The 12,031-nt window shown below is 41.7% G+C and overlaps 1 protein-coding gene across 3 annotated transcripts in view; it reads right to left on the minus strand.

Moving 5' to 3' along the window:
* mgat4a (alpha-1,3-mannosyl-glycoprotein 4-beta-N-acetylglucosaminyltransferase A) overlaps nucleotides 1–12,031 on the minus strand; it is a 34,232-nt gene that overhangs the window by 13,156 nt on the left and 9,045 nt on the right. For all 3 annotated transcript variants that reach the window (XM_030080397.1, XM_030080398.1, XM_030080399.1), the window contains 2 exons: nucleotides 7,105–7,272; nucleotides 6,291–6,431 (listed from right to left, as the gene is read on the minus strand). In XM_030080397.1, the coding sequence (XP_029936257.1) occupies nucleotides 6,291–6,431; nucleotides 7,105–7,272 (309 nt within the window). The remainder of the gene's footprint in view (nucleotides 1–6,290; nucleotides 6,432–7,104; nucleotides 7,273–12,031) is intronic.

The raw sequence follows: 12,031 nt of genomic DNA on the forward strand, positions 1-12,031 counted from the left end.
ACTTGGAACAAAACACCACTTAGCGTTCATTAATTTGGAAATGTTGAGAAACTGTTATTTAAGATGCATCACCACAGATACAGAGCCCAAAATGGACAAAAAGAGCAAGAGAAGGAGGCTGCATAACTGTCCAAGTTAAAAGAACACACAAGCCATCATCATATCCATCTGTTGCCCTCCAGGAGCAGCAGAGACGTAACTTTTTTCCCACGCTTGTTCCTGGCAAGACCCAGAAGTGCTTTCCAGATCCTTGCCCTAAAGTTAACCACACAAAACCCACGCCAAAACTTAATTATGTCTAACCAAAAGCATAAACTGAACAATCAGGTTTGGTGGCTCAATCACAGCACTTCTGCCAAGAGTAAAGATGACATTTTAAATATGATTCTAGTAATTTTCGTTCTGTGGCTGCTAGCATCACCTCAGCATTTGCTTTACTGACTGCAAAGTTACGCAAACCCTCTGTTAACATGAGGTAGAAGGCTAATAGCCAGACTACCAGTTAGATCATTTCTATGCTATGACAGCGATACTGTTTCAACAACCTTTTCAAATTAAAAGACAGTTAAAAATACTGCTGTTCATTTCATTGTAAAGCTTTAGCAACTTCAAGTCTGCAGAAAGCACCCCTCAGAAAGCCAATGCAATCTCCAGCAATGAAACCAAAGAAGTGATTAAAAACACATCTTTTCAATACAATAGCACCCACTGCAGATATGTTTTTACATAACAGTGACTGAACAATGATCACAGCGTTTTAGTTATCAAGGTCAAGATCAAAATATACTTTGTTGCCCTCAAAGGGAAGGCTCTGTCTCGGACTGTAGCTGCCAGAGTACTCAGCACAGTGTTCACACGTTTTCAATACTCCATTTGATGCTATCTATCGTTGCTCACAAACGTCACTGTTTCCTTAGCTGGCTGCCAGTTTTCTACTATGTTCAGTTTGTAACAGAGGAAGCAGAAAAACTGGTTTTTGTTGCTGCGTTGGAAAGCATTGCGAACATATTTTCACCATTAGAGCATCCTTATGCAAAATCGTTTGTATTTATGATTTTATTATCAAACCTAAACAAACTATGGCAGGCATTTCTCACTTAGCATATGTAATGGGTGGGTAACTGTATTAGTGCTAATATAACTGATCATTTTGACTCACAATGATGGGGAATGCAATGCAATTCGAACCGCTCGTGCTGACACAATTCTGGAATTCATGACACCAAGTGGGAGATAATGGAGCGTGCAAAAATTCCCACAAGGCCTGTTTGTACTTACAACTAGAATGCTGATATGAACAGGTTTTCTCAGTCAGCAGTTCATATGTGTAGAACAACTGATACTGACATGAACACAGCATCACAGTACCTTAACAGTCTACATGCCAACTAGCTAGTTAAAATATATCTAATGTAGTGATATTTACAGTTTTCTGGTGGTGGATATCATTCATTCCGCATCAGCATACTGACAATGAAAAAAAACCCTTTTTAACCACCTTCAACAAACAATCTTTAGATGACAAAACAAAACCAACAGAAACTGAGAAGAAAAGCTCGATTTGAGAGTTGAACTGCTGGTAGGTTTCAGGGAGGGTCTGCATCGTGTTAACCACAACCCCCACACTGAGAGCCGATATGATCATGGTCTCCGAGCTGGGAGAGGTCATTAGGTGCATGAGTTAAGTTCAACAGAGGATAAAGTGAACAAGAGATAGAAGAGATGGAGAAGGGAGGAAAAGAGAGTGTCTATTGTGATCTCTCTGTCGCTACTATTGTATGAGTCCTAAGAGGGGCCTCGCTGCAAACACAGCCTGTTCTCTATACTGGGGAGATTCACTGAAAAGTACACTACGGCCTTAATAGACTACTACAGACATATCTCACTCCATTTTACCCACTGGGATACAAGGATCACTTTCACTGGGGAGAGGGTGAGTGAGTGAGGGCAGGGGAGAGGCGGGAGAGAATGAGTGAGTGAGTACGTACAGCAGGCACACACTGGTGGGACTAAAAGCAAATGGGAGGATGAGTAAGTTATCAGTTATCTGACACTGAATCGCTCTGTTTTTCTCTAGCCGTGTAGAAAATAATGGAAGACAGAAGCATTGAATTACTTGTTTACTCGTGTGCTCTCTCTCTCCACTTTGCTGTGCTTCCTACTCTTATCTAGCTCTCGCTCATTCTTTATGCATGGAATGTTTGCCCTTCAGTGTATTCAAATCCAAGGATGATAATACAAGAGGCAAGTTTGCATAGGCTTTGTATGAAAACTCAATGTTTTCTGCGAGCAGAGGAACACGACAAAAAAAGTGACGCTTTAATGGATTTTCCAAAAACATTTCCCCACAGGGGTAGGCCCAATGGTAGTGAAGTAAATGGACCAGGTCTGCCCATACACAAAGAGTATCTGTTTGTGTGTGTATGGGTGAGGGTCTCAAAGGGGAAAACATACAATGCAGCAGTGCACATTTATTGAGCTGATGCAGGGTGACAAGGGGCCTCAACATAAGCACAAAACAAACTTGGGATGCAGAATGAGCGGGACAATGTATGAGAAAGGGACAGTCCTCCAGAGTGATCTGTGCAGCGTGGAGAATCTGTCCCCGTTTTGCTTTGTGTTTTCAGCGCTGCAAGCCCTGCGCCGTATAGCGACACCCACTACCAAGAAAGTAGGTCGAGGATGAAAGGAGAGTGTGGGAGGAAGTAAAAGAGACAGAGAGTGACAGAATAAGGGAGGTTGGGTGACAGTGAATGAGTGAAAATGCATGCAAGTACGGCATGAGGAGGACAGACTCCAAGATTACCCCTCCCTATGTCGTTTGATGAGCTTGCCCGCTTCAGTCGGCCATCCTTTCATCTTGTCCAGAAGAAAGGAAAATCTTCATTTCTGTCTGTCTGAACTTAAGCATCTTTGACACACAAGTGAAAAGAACTGATTTGATATGCCATATGCAGAAATGGAGCTGGTGTTTGTGTATTTATACTGTTTGTGCAGCCTTGTGGGGTCCAAATGTCCAGCTTGTGAAGAACTGCTCAAATTCAATATTGAAAAGGCTGCAATTTTCCAGATTAGGGGATAGGGATATTTATGACTCAGGGTTACAATTTGTATTGAGGAATGAATGCAAAACAGTGGATCATTTTAAAAGCTTGGTATAATCAAGTGTGTGTGTGTGTCTGTGTATGTAATACAGAGTGTAAGATTAGATCTTGAATATATGTGATATCTAATCCGGTGTTGATTAATAGACTGAGGCCACAATTTACACCAATCAGGCCTTTACTTTACTTTGAAAGCAACAAAACCAAAGCTTGGTATGCCATTATTCAACCAGGGGTTCTGCTGCAATAAATCATAATCTATTATTGTGAAAGACACGGTAACAAAAAAAATATCTGTCAAAATTTCTTTTTGCTTGTCATATCTGTTTTGATGTTTCTTGATATTGCTGTTTCCATTGCATTTGGAGTTTTACAGTATGTCCAATTTCAATTTGGGCTGGGCAATATGGAGAAAATCAAATATCATGATGTCCTTGAGTTAATGCCTTGATATTGATATTGTTACCAAATTGTAAGAGGAAAATACATCACTTGCACCATATTGCAATACTGCGATATCATAAATTCTAGATGATATTATCTGGTCAGATATCACCATATTGATATAACATCAACATACTGCCCAGCCCTAATTTCAACATTTAGTTGGCCAGAATAAAACTGCAATTAAAACATAAACTCCAAATGCACTTGCAGAGATGCTAGACCTGTGTCACATGTTTATTTGGTATATATACCCCTTATATTATCATATGGCAAACTTTGATGTCCTGCCATGACCTATGACAGAGTTGGGAAAAAAAGAAAGAAAAAGTATGGCAAAGGTCCTGACCACCAACAACTTGCCAAGTGTGATCCAAACTGGATCTATCTATCTACTGTAAACACACGAGTCATCATAATAACCTTGCCTGCAGTATGGGAGGTAAAAAAATTAATGTCATTTCTCACTCAGCTAATGTACATGCATGACAAATGTGAATCCAGTGAAAAAAGCACAGCCCTAACAATATCTAATACTATCTGAAAGCATCTGAATTTAAGTTTGAGAATATGAAGCATAATTCATTTGCAAACAGTGCCAATAGCTAGACTTCGTCTTCTCTGAACAGAACAGAGAAATCTGGCACAGAGAGGACTAAAGTTAATCATCATGATAGCACCACACAGCCAGGCACGATTAAAACCACAGCAGACTGGGTAGTCTTCCACTGCACCCCAGTGTACGTCGCTCATTTAATAACAGACTCCACCTACCTGTCGCACAGCAGATAGGTGTGAGCCCAATGTTCCAATGGTGTGAACAAACCATTTTCACAGATTGGCTGCTGTTGTATTAAAGCCCCTTCATGTTAACACCTTTGCAACAATAGCCTGTTCATTATCCGTCAAAATGATGAGCAGCATTTTGAATTCTCTGTCAAAGCGTGTAAAATGACAGAAAATTCTCAGCTTAAGAGAATCTCCGCATACAACATTAAACCCTTTGCTGAAAATGTAAGGGTTACCAAGGAAAGAAAGCAAGCGTTCATAATACTGTTGTGTCACACAGGCCTCAGAAGTATTTCAGTCTCGGCACTGTTTTCCCTTAATCCTCATTCAATCTAAGATAAAGTGGGATGATGTCCTAATTTGCACTGCTATAATTACCCCAATGTCAGATATGCTTAGACCAGCAGGGAAAGAGGAGACAGTAGAAAAAATGAAAAGGAGACAGAAAGAAAGTGTCTAAGGCAGGCTAAAGGCTAGGGCTAAGGCTAAAATTGCCAGTGGCTTATCAAGTGTGTCTAGACGACCATCTGTCTGTTTAGTTTCTGTGCAGTACAGTCAGATCAACAGTCTGGATACCAACAGAAACCACTAGAGATGTGCTGTGTCCCACAGACACTCAAAAAACTTACTAGTACCCGCTCTGTGACTGCAACAAAGAGGCAGCAATAAGACATGCAATATCTAGGGAGAGAGCCTATCAAAAGACTTAAGAGAAAGCCAGAAAGAGACATTGAAGCCTGTCTGCAGGTACCAGACACCTGACCGATTGCCATGAAGCCTGGCAGACTGGTAGAGAGAAGTAGTGATGGCAGAGATATGCTTTGTTTTTTTGTCTGGCTTCCTGTGGGAACACCTTATACTCATGGATCACGGGACTTTGATGACACAAAAGAGGCCGCGGGGCCAGGGAAAAGAAAATCTGTTTGTTCCCTGTCATCTCTCTTCTTCTTTTCCTTCTAATTTGTCTTGGGCCTCTCCTCTTGCACGCAGCCATTGTCATTAGGAATGTGGAAATGCCCTTTGAGTTGTCCTGGCCCTCAACTCACCCCTTGGCCCCAAATTCACTCTATCACACTCACACAGCTAGGTAGGTAATCCTCTTATAGAGAACCCGATACAGCGAGGGTCACCATGCTGTGCAGCAGTGTGCAGCATGGTGACCCTCACACTGCCCTGGGAGGGAGCAAAAACTGAGGAATAAAAGTGGGGGTGATGAAAATAGGAATGAATAGAAAAGCCAAGTACAAGAGGTAGGGCAAATGTCAGATGTTGGCACAGAGAGGACTAAACTTAGATTTTTCTGTGAACTTCTGTATATATAACTTTGTGTTTGTAAATAAAAATACATGCATACATTTAACCAGCCCCCTATTAACTTGTTCTTCTATAACTGCCTGTAGTACTTAAATATTTTGTTTCCCTCTACCTTGTAATTAACCATTTCTATTTTGACACCATGTTTCATATGTGACTTGAATTGTAGAACAGTCCCACAGTTGAATACCTGACCAAAACAGTATACAGGGTGACCAAGTGGACTACCAGCAAACATAAGACATGGAAAAGATATAGATTTTTTGTGTTTTCTCAAGCTGGTAGTTCACTGTTTTTATGCCTCCAATAGATTCAGTTTTATACTGCTGTCATTATGAGACTGGTTTGTTAGGCTTGGTATAATATTTAACTTTGTAAATTATATTTGGTGAAAGATTCTGTTGACAATGTGCAATCCAGAGGGGGATATTTGTTCTGCAAAGGCACCAACTGAGAACTTGTTGAGAGCCAAGACTCTCTCTCTGGTGTAAATGGGATCTGTGTAGTTTTGACAATGTGTTTGTGTAGGGCAGATGTATTCCAGGGGCAAGACTCCATAAATCAGGGGCACTATTGTGATAAAAAGAGAGCATGTCTTCCAGAGGAGAGTGTGTGCATGTGCACGTGTGTGCCTCTAACCTCCAGTGCGGCCCAAGCCAACCTGCACAGCAGGGTGCAAGCTGCCCTCATTGTTGAGTAGGTGAGGCAGGTGGTGGTAGATATTTGGCACCTGGAGAGGTTTCCGATTGGCCAGCTCCTTCAGCAGTTTCTGTGTCTCATCTGAAAGTGAACACAGAGAGGCCTGTTGGATTCCAACAAACAGTTCTATAAACAACAGCACACTTCAGCTTTTCAAACGCCTTTGTATGTTCTTCTACGCATTGCCCATTGCAAACTTAGTCGCACAGAAACAAACAATCAAACAAACAGAGGCACAGGCACAGAGTCTAGCTATTACTGAAGCACCACATAAAGAGGGAGCTACCTTTGAGACCTACCTGTCTACCTGTAGATTTTTAAGAACCAGTGCAGACTTAGTAATACCAAAACTACTGCAGTTGAGCATTTAAATGAAATGGAACTGGACCAATGCACATTATTTGCTGCCAATCATTTTTACAAGTTGCAAAATCATCATAAACACGGGGGCAGGGCTGCTTTGCATTCACCACACCATCTGCATTTGTTGCCATCTGTGAGAGGAGAAATGGAGGAGGATGGATGTAGAAAAACTTGTTAAAAATGGGCAGCCTGATTTGTTGGCATTAGGAATTTGAAATTTCGATGTATAAAATAGTGAAATGCTATTGTCATTTTTACAAGTGACATTTATTTATTTTGCAATTATGAAACAATAATCATTATAATTATATTAAGTTTCTCTTTTATTGCAAAGTTTGTGTGAATGTTCAAAAATTTTATTCATAAACCTTTTTTTTTCAAGCTGAATTACCTGAGAAATTGGTGAGGGCATCTTTGCTGCCATTAGTCTCGGCGATGGCACGTCTGAACTGCTCCAGGATGTTGTTGAGCTCAGAGGAGCGCTGTAGCGTCCTATGCTCTGCCACACGCAGGCGCTCTTTCAAGGCATGGAACTCCCGCTGGTACGCTATCAGCTTCTCTATAAAGAAACGGAGCAAGAAGAAAAGGAAGATGCATTAGCAGGCAATAACATGTCCACTGTGTGTCCAGGAACCAACAAAATGAAAGTCTGATACAAGTACCACACCCTTACTTCCAGTGAAACTCAGTTAACCACTTTAGTGGCAATTCAGCTATAATACCCGACATACACATCCATTTCTTACATACATCAAGAAGTGAAATTTTAATAGGATAAATGTGGGAATGCTGACTGAGCATACAGTCAGCAATGCCCTGTTTCACATTCATACAGCTACAGATATTCACACCTGGGAGTTCAGCACAGCCATCATCATCCGCTGCTGGCAACTGAACAACCCAACTGAAGCAATCTGGAGTTTGGTGCCGGAGTCTCTAGGGTATCTCAGGAGTACTTGTTCAGGGAGGGGAGAGTGTTATGTGTTCTATTTCTCACTAAAGGATTTTTAAGTTCTCTGGGGGTTCAGAACACAAACCCCTCTTCTAACCTCTACATTGCTGCTGCCCCACACCAAGATACACTAACTATCTCAACAAAACTAGTGTGTCACATCACTTCATCATTGAATTCCAGTATGGTACTGTAATAGCAATGCAATAGGATGCCATCATTGCAACAAGTCAGTTTGTGAAATTTCTTCCCTCCTAGATATTCCATGATCCACTGTAAGTGGTATTACTGCAAAGTGGAAGCCACCAAGTGACAGACCACGTAAAGTTACAGAGCAGGGTCACAGAGTGCTGAGGTGCATAGCGCGTAAAAGCGGCCAACGCTCTGCTGACTCAATAACTGCAGAGCTCCAAATGTCCTCTGGCATTAACATCAGAACAAAAACTGTGCATTGGGAGCTTCATGGCATGGGTTTCCATGGCCGAGCAGCTGCATGCAAGCCTTACATCTCCAAGCACAATGCCAAACATCTGATGGAATGGTGTAAAGCACACCGCCACTGGACTCTGGAGTGGTGGAAATGTGTTCTGTGGAGTGATGAATCACATTTCTCTATCTGGCAGTCTGATGGACGAGTCTTGGTTTGGTGAATGCCAGGAGACCGTTACCTGCCTGACTGCATTGTGTCCACTGTAAAGTTTGGTGGAGGGGGGATAATGCTATGGGATTGATTTCCTGGGCTCGGCCGCGGCCCCTTAGTTCCAGTGAAGGGAAATCTTAATGCTTCAGCTTACCAAGACATTTTGGACAATTCTCTGCTCCCAACTTTGTGGGAACAGTTTGAGGAAGACCCTTTTCTGTTCCAGCATGACTGTGCCCCAGTGCACAAAGCAAGCTCCATAAAGGTATGGCTGGGTGAGTTTGGTGTGGAAGAACTTGACTGGCGTGCACAGAGACCTGAATTCACCCCTTTCCAACATTTTTGGGATGAACTAGAACGGAGACTGAAAGCCAGGCCCTTTTGTCCAACATCAGTATCTGACTTCAGTATGTGAATTCCTACAGACTCACTCCAAAATCTTGTAGAGAGCCTTCCAAGAGTAGAAGCTGTTCTAGCTGCAAAGTGGGGACCAACTCCATATCAATGCCTATGGATTTAAAAGGGGATGTCATGAAAGCTCCTGTAGGTCTAACATGTAAGTGGCCCAATACTGTCAATATAGTGCAATGTAGATGGTGATACAGCTCTAAGAAACAGCAAGGTGTCTGACTTAGACTGAAAAGACTTGTGATGTTTGGTAGTGGTTTACTGCTAAATTCTAAGAAAGCCCAGGGAACTCTTATCAGGCTGTAGAAGGTGGGTGGCCAACGATCTCAACAGCAGAGGTTGAGAGCAGAGTTTGCAGGGCACTATGAGGAAGGGAGGAGCTGTGGTCTGTTTGTGGGTTTAGATGCTGCAAGGTTCCCTCCCGTTTTTGAAGATTAGTGATGTGAAACGAGTTAATGTGTGTGTGTGTGTGTGTGTGTGTGTGTGTGTGTGTGTGTGTGTGTGTTTCTACAACACTCCCTGGCTCACCTAAAAGCAAGGCTTCATGTCAGGATTAGCACCAAAGACCCAGTTCCCTTGCATAATTTATAAGGTTTTGAGATATGCAAGATTAATTGCAGGTAGAGTACAAAGAACATCTGGTGTGTGTATGTGTGTGTGTGTGTGTGTGTGTGTGTGTGTGTGTGTGTGTGTGTAAGCCTGTTGGGTGGGGTGGTGGGTTTGGACAGTCTGTCTGATCTTCCTCTGCTGGTAGATTTTGTGGCCTTTTGGAGAGCCCCTCTCAACAACAAAACCTGCAGTCCCTTAATCTCACCCTCTCCATCTATCACTCTCTGACTCATCCATTGTCTATCGATCTCCTCTGCCCTTGCTCCTCTTTCTAACAGTGGTATGTTGTTCCTCTGGACTGTTGATCTCTTGGATACACAGACAGATGCTGTCATTTGGCCCAAGCTATATGAAAAGGGCACCTACAAACTAAACCACAGACTTTCATCTTCAGATCAGCCTTTGATTGTACAATCCTAGCCCAGCTGAGATGAAACCACACCTGTAATCCCACTGCACAAAGAAACAAGGCACAACACATCACAGGAACCAAAAACAACAAATAACAACTGCATCAGGTTTATATTTCGCTACAGTTTCCAATACAGAGGCCTGGATGTTGATGAAGCTGTAGGTCTACCACATGTATTAAGTCATCTCTTACTGGCTCTCAAAGGAGTACCTTACAAGACAAGAGAAAAAAACTCAAATGTCTTCCCCTCGGGAATAACTGAGCAGTGTGTTTATGCTCATGCATGTTTGGCAGTGTTTACACTAGCCTCCTGACATTTCCATGAAATGTCACTTCACACATAGCTTTTCATTCATGTTTAACCTTTGCTGACCTATTACTGCCTACAAACTTTGCAACACTGTGTCCTTGACAGACATAAAAAAAAAAAAAAAAACAGAACCAGTTTTACATATCAAATGGTGTCACTATCACACTCTTAGAATCAGTGTTTAATGAGCATTAGGGTGAATGGCAAGAACAGTCTACTGCAGGACAATTAGGTAACTGGATGAATACCCCAAGCCTATTAGCCAATTAGCCTACCTGTGGTCTGCAGCACATCTCTACAATCTCATTATTCTTCTCTTCTGCTCTCTAGGGCCAAGAGTAAATAGAGCAGGTAGGGGGAAGGGCAAAATGACTGCCTAATGCACTGCCTCTGAGCTGTGACAGCCTCTCCTCTCCTTCTTCCCATATGCATTCATCCGCTGTTTTTGCCATTCACTCATCTTTACCCTCAATTTAATCCTCTTTTCATATCTGCTTTTTAATATTTCCATATCACTTTGTCTCTTACTTATGTCCATCCATCTACAATACTTCTGTGTGAGCATGCAACATTTTTCTACTCTCTCCTCCATTGTTCTGATTCCCATTCTCCCATAGTCCTCTCCTCACCAACCTTTCATCTCCTGTGACACCTTGCCCTGACGTGTCATCCTTGCCATCCTTTGCTCAGTTCATTTGATTTATTAATGAGAGGAACGGGGGAGTCGGGTGTGCTGTAGACCTTAAATGACTAGCCTTCACACAGACAGACTCAAGGACTCATTTATGAGTGCATCCACACACACAGGCGGGTCCACGCTCTTAACTTCTTGTTCTGTGGAAATGCTTCACTCTTTCAGCAAAAGACAGATATGTAATGCCGCTGCAAACTCATCTACTAAATTCCTAAACCACAAAACATCAAGTCCCTTTAAATAACCAATGTCATGTATGGTTTAATTGGGTTCTATGGATTAAACCTACTGCTTTCTGATTTAAGAGGTTATCAGTTGACTAATGCCAGGAAGAAGTCATCAAAACAACTATTTATGTCTTCATGTATGAATGAATTACAGGCACTCTAGGTTTGTATGTACGCATTATACTCTCGGCTCAAATATTAACACAGGCAAATGTGGATAAGACTTGGCTACGGCAGGTGACTCTTTCAATTCTATCAGACACCTTGGCAGGTGAGCTTTTCCAATCCAGCTGCTGTATGAACAAATATTTATTGTTTTCTGAAGGTGCATGAATTATAAAGAGCAAGCTGTGTCATTTGGTTGAATAAAAACACAGGAGAAGCTAGATGTATAAATTATTACTAATGTTTTCAAAAAGATGGAAGAGTATGGCATTACACCGGTGTCACAAAAACATCACACGAAACAGAAATTCGGAGAGCAGAGCTTCACTTGAGAGAGAGGCAAAATAAAGGAAATATTTATTTTTTAATTATGTTTTGTTTAGGCTGCCTGATTTACACTGTGAAGAAGAATTAAACGTGTTTTTATGGTGCACTGTGCAAACCTCCAAGACCATGTCACTGCCAAAGCCACCTGCACATGATGGTCTTCCACTCACACACACACACACACACACACACACACACACCTTAAATGTGGAAGTGAATAGAAAATCTGTGTTTCCCTCCTGTCATGAAATTTACTCTCAGTTCTGCTCTTTCATTAGGTGTATTGTTGTAGCTTATATTCAGGAACCTGGGCAATATAAAATTGGGTTGGTTCTTCACAAAGTATTTTAATATCAATAATGATTATTTTGAGACATGTTACAGTAAACAAACAATCCAAACACTGAGAAGACTACTACTGCAGATGATGAAAAGCCTTTGGTAACAATATCCTCAATCCTGTTATTACATTCCAAAATCCACTCCATTTATTTAAAAAAGATTTTTCTTGACAGCTGGTACCTAATTAGTAAGGGAGCCAAAAAGTTCATTATATTTGATTATATTTGTACAG

The sequence above is a fragment of the Myripristis murdjan genome, chromosome 21 (genome assembly GCF_902150065.1).
Source record: "Myripristis murdjan chromosome 21, fMyrMur1.1, whole genome shotgun sequence".
Classification (NCBI taxonomy): Eukaryota; Metazoa; Chordata; class Actinopteri; order Holocentriformes; family Holocentridae; genus Myripristis; species Myripristis murdjan.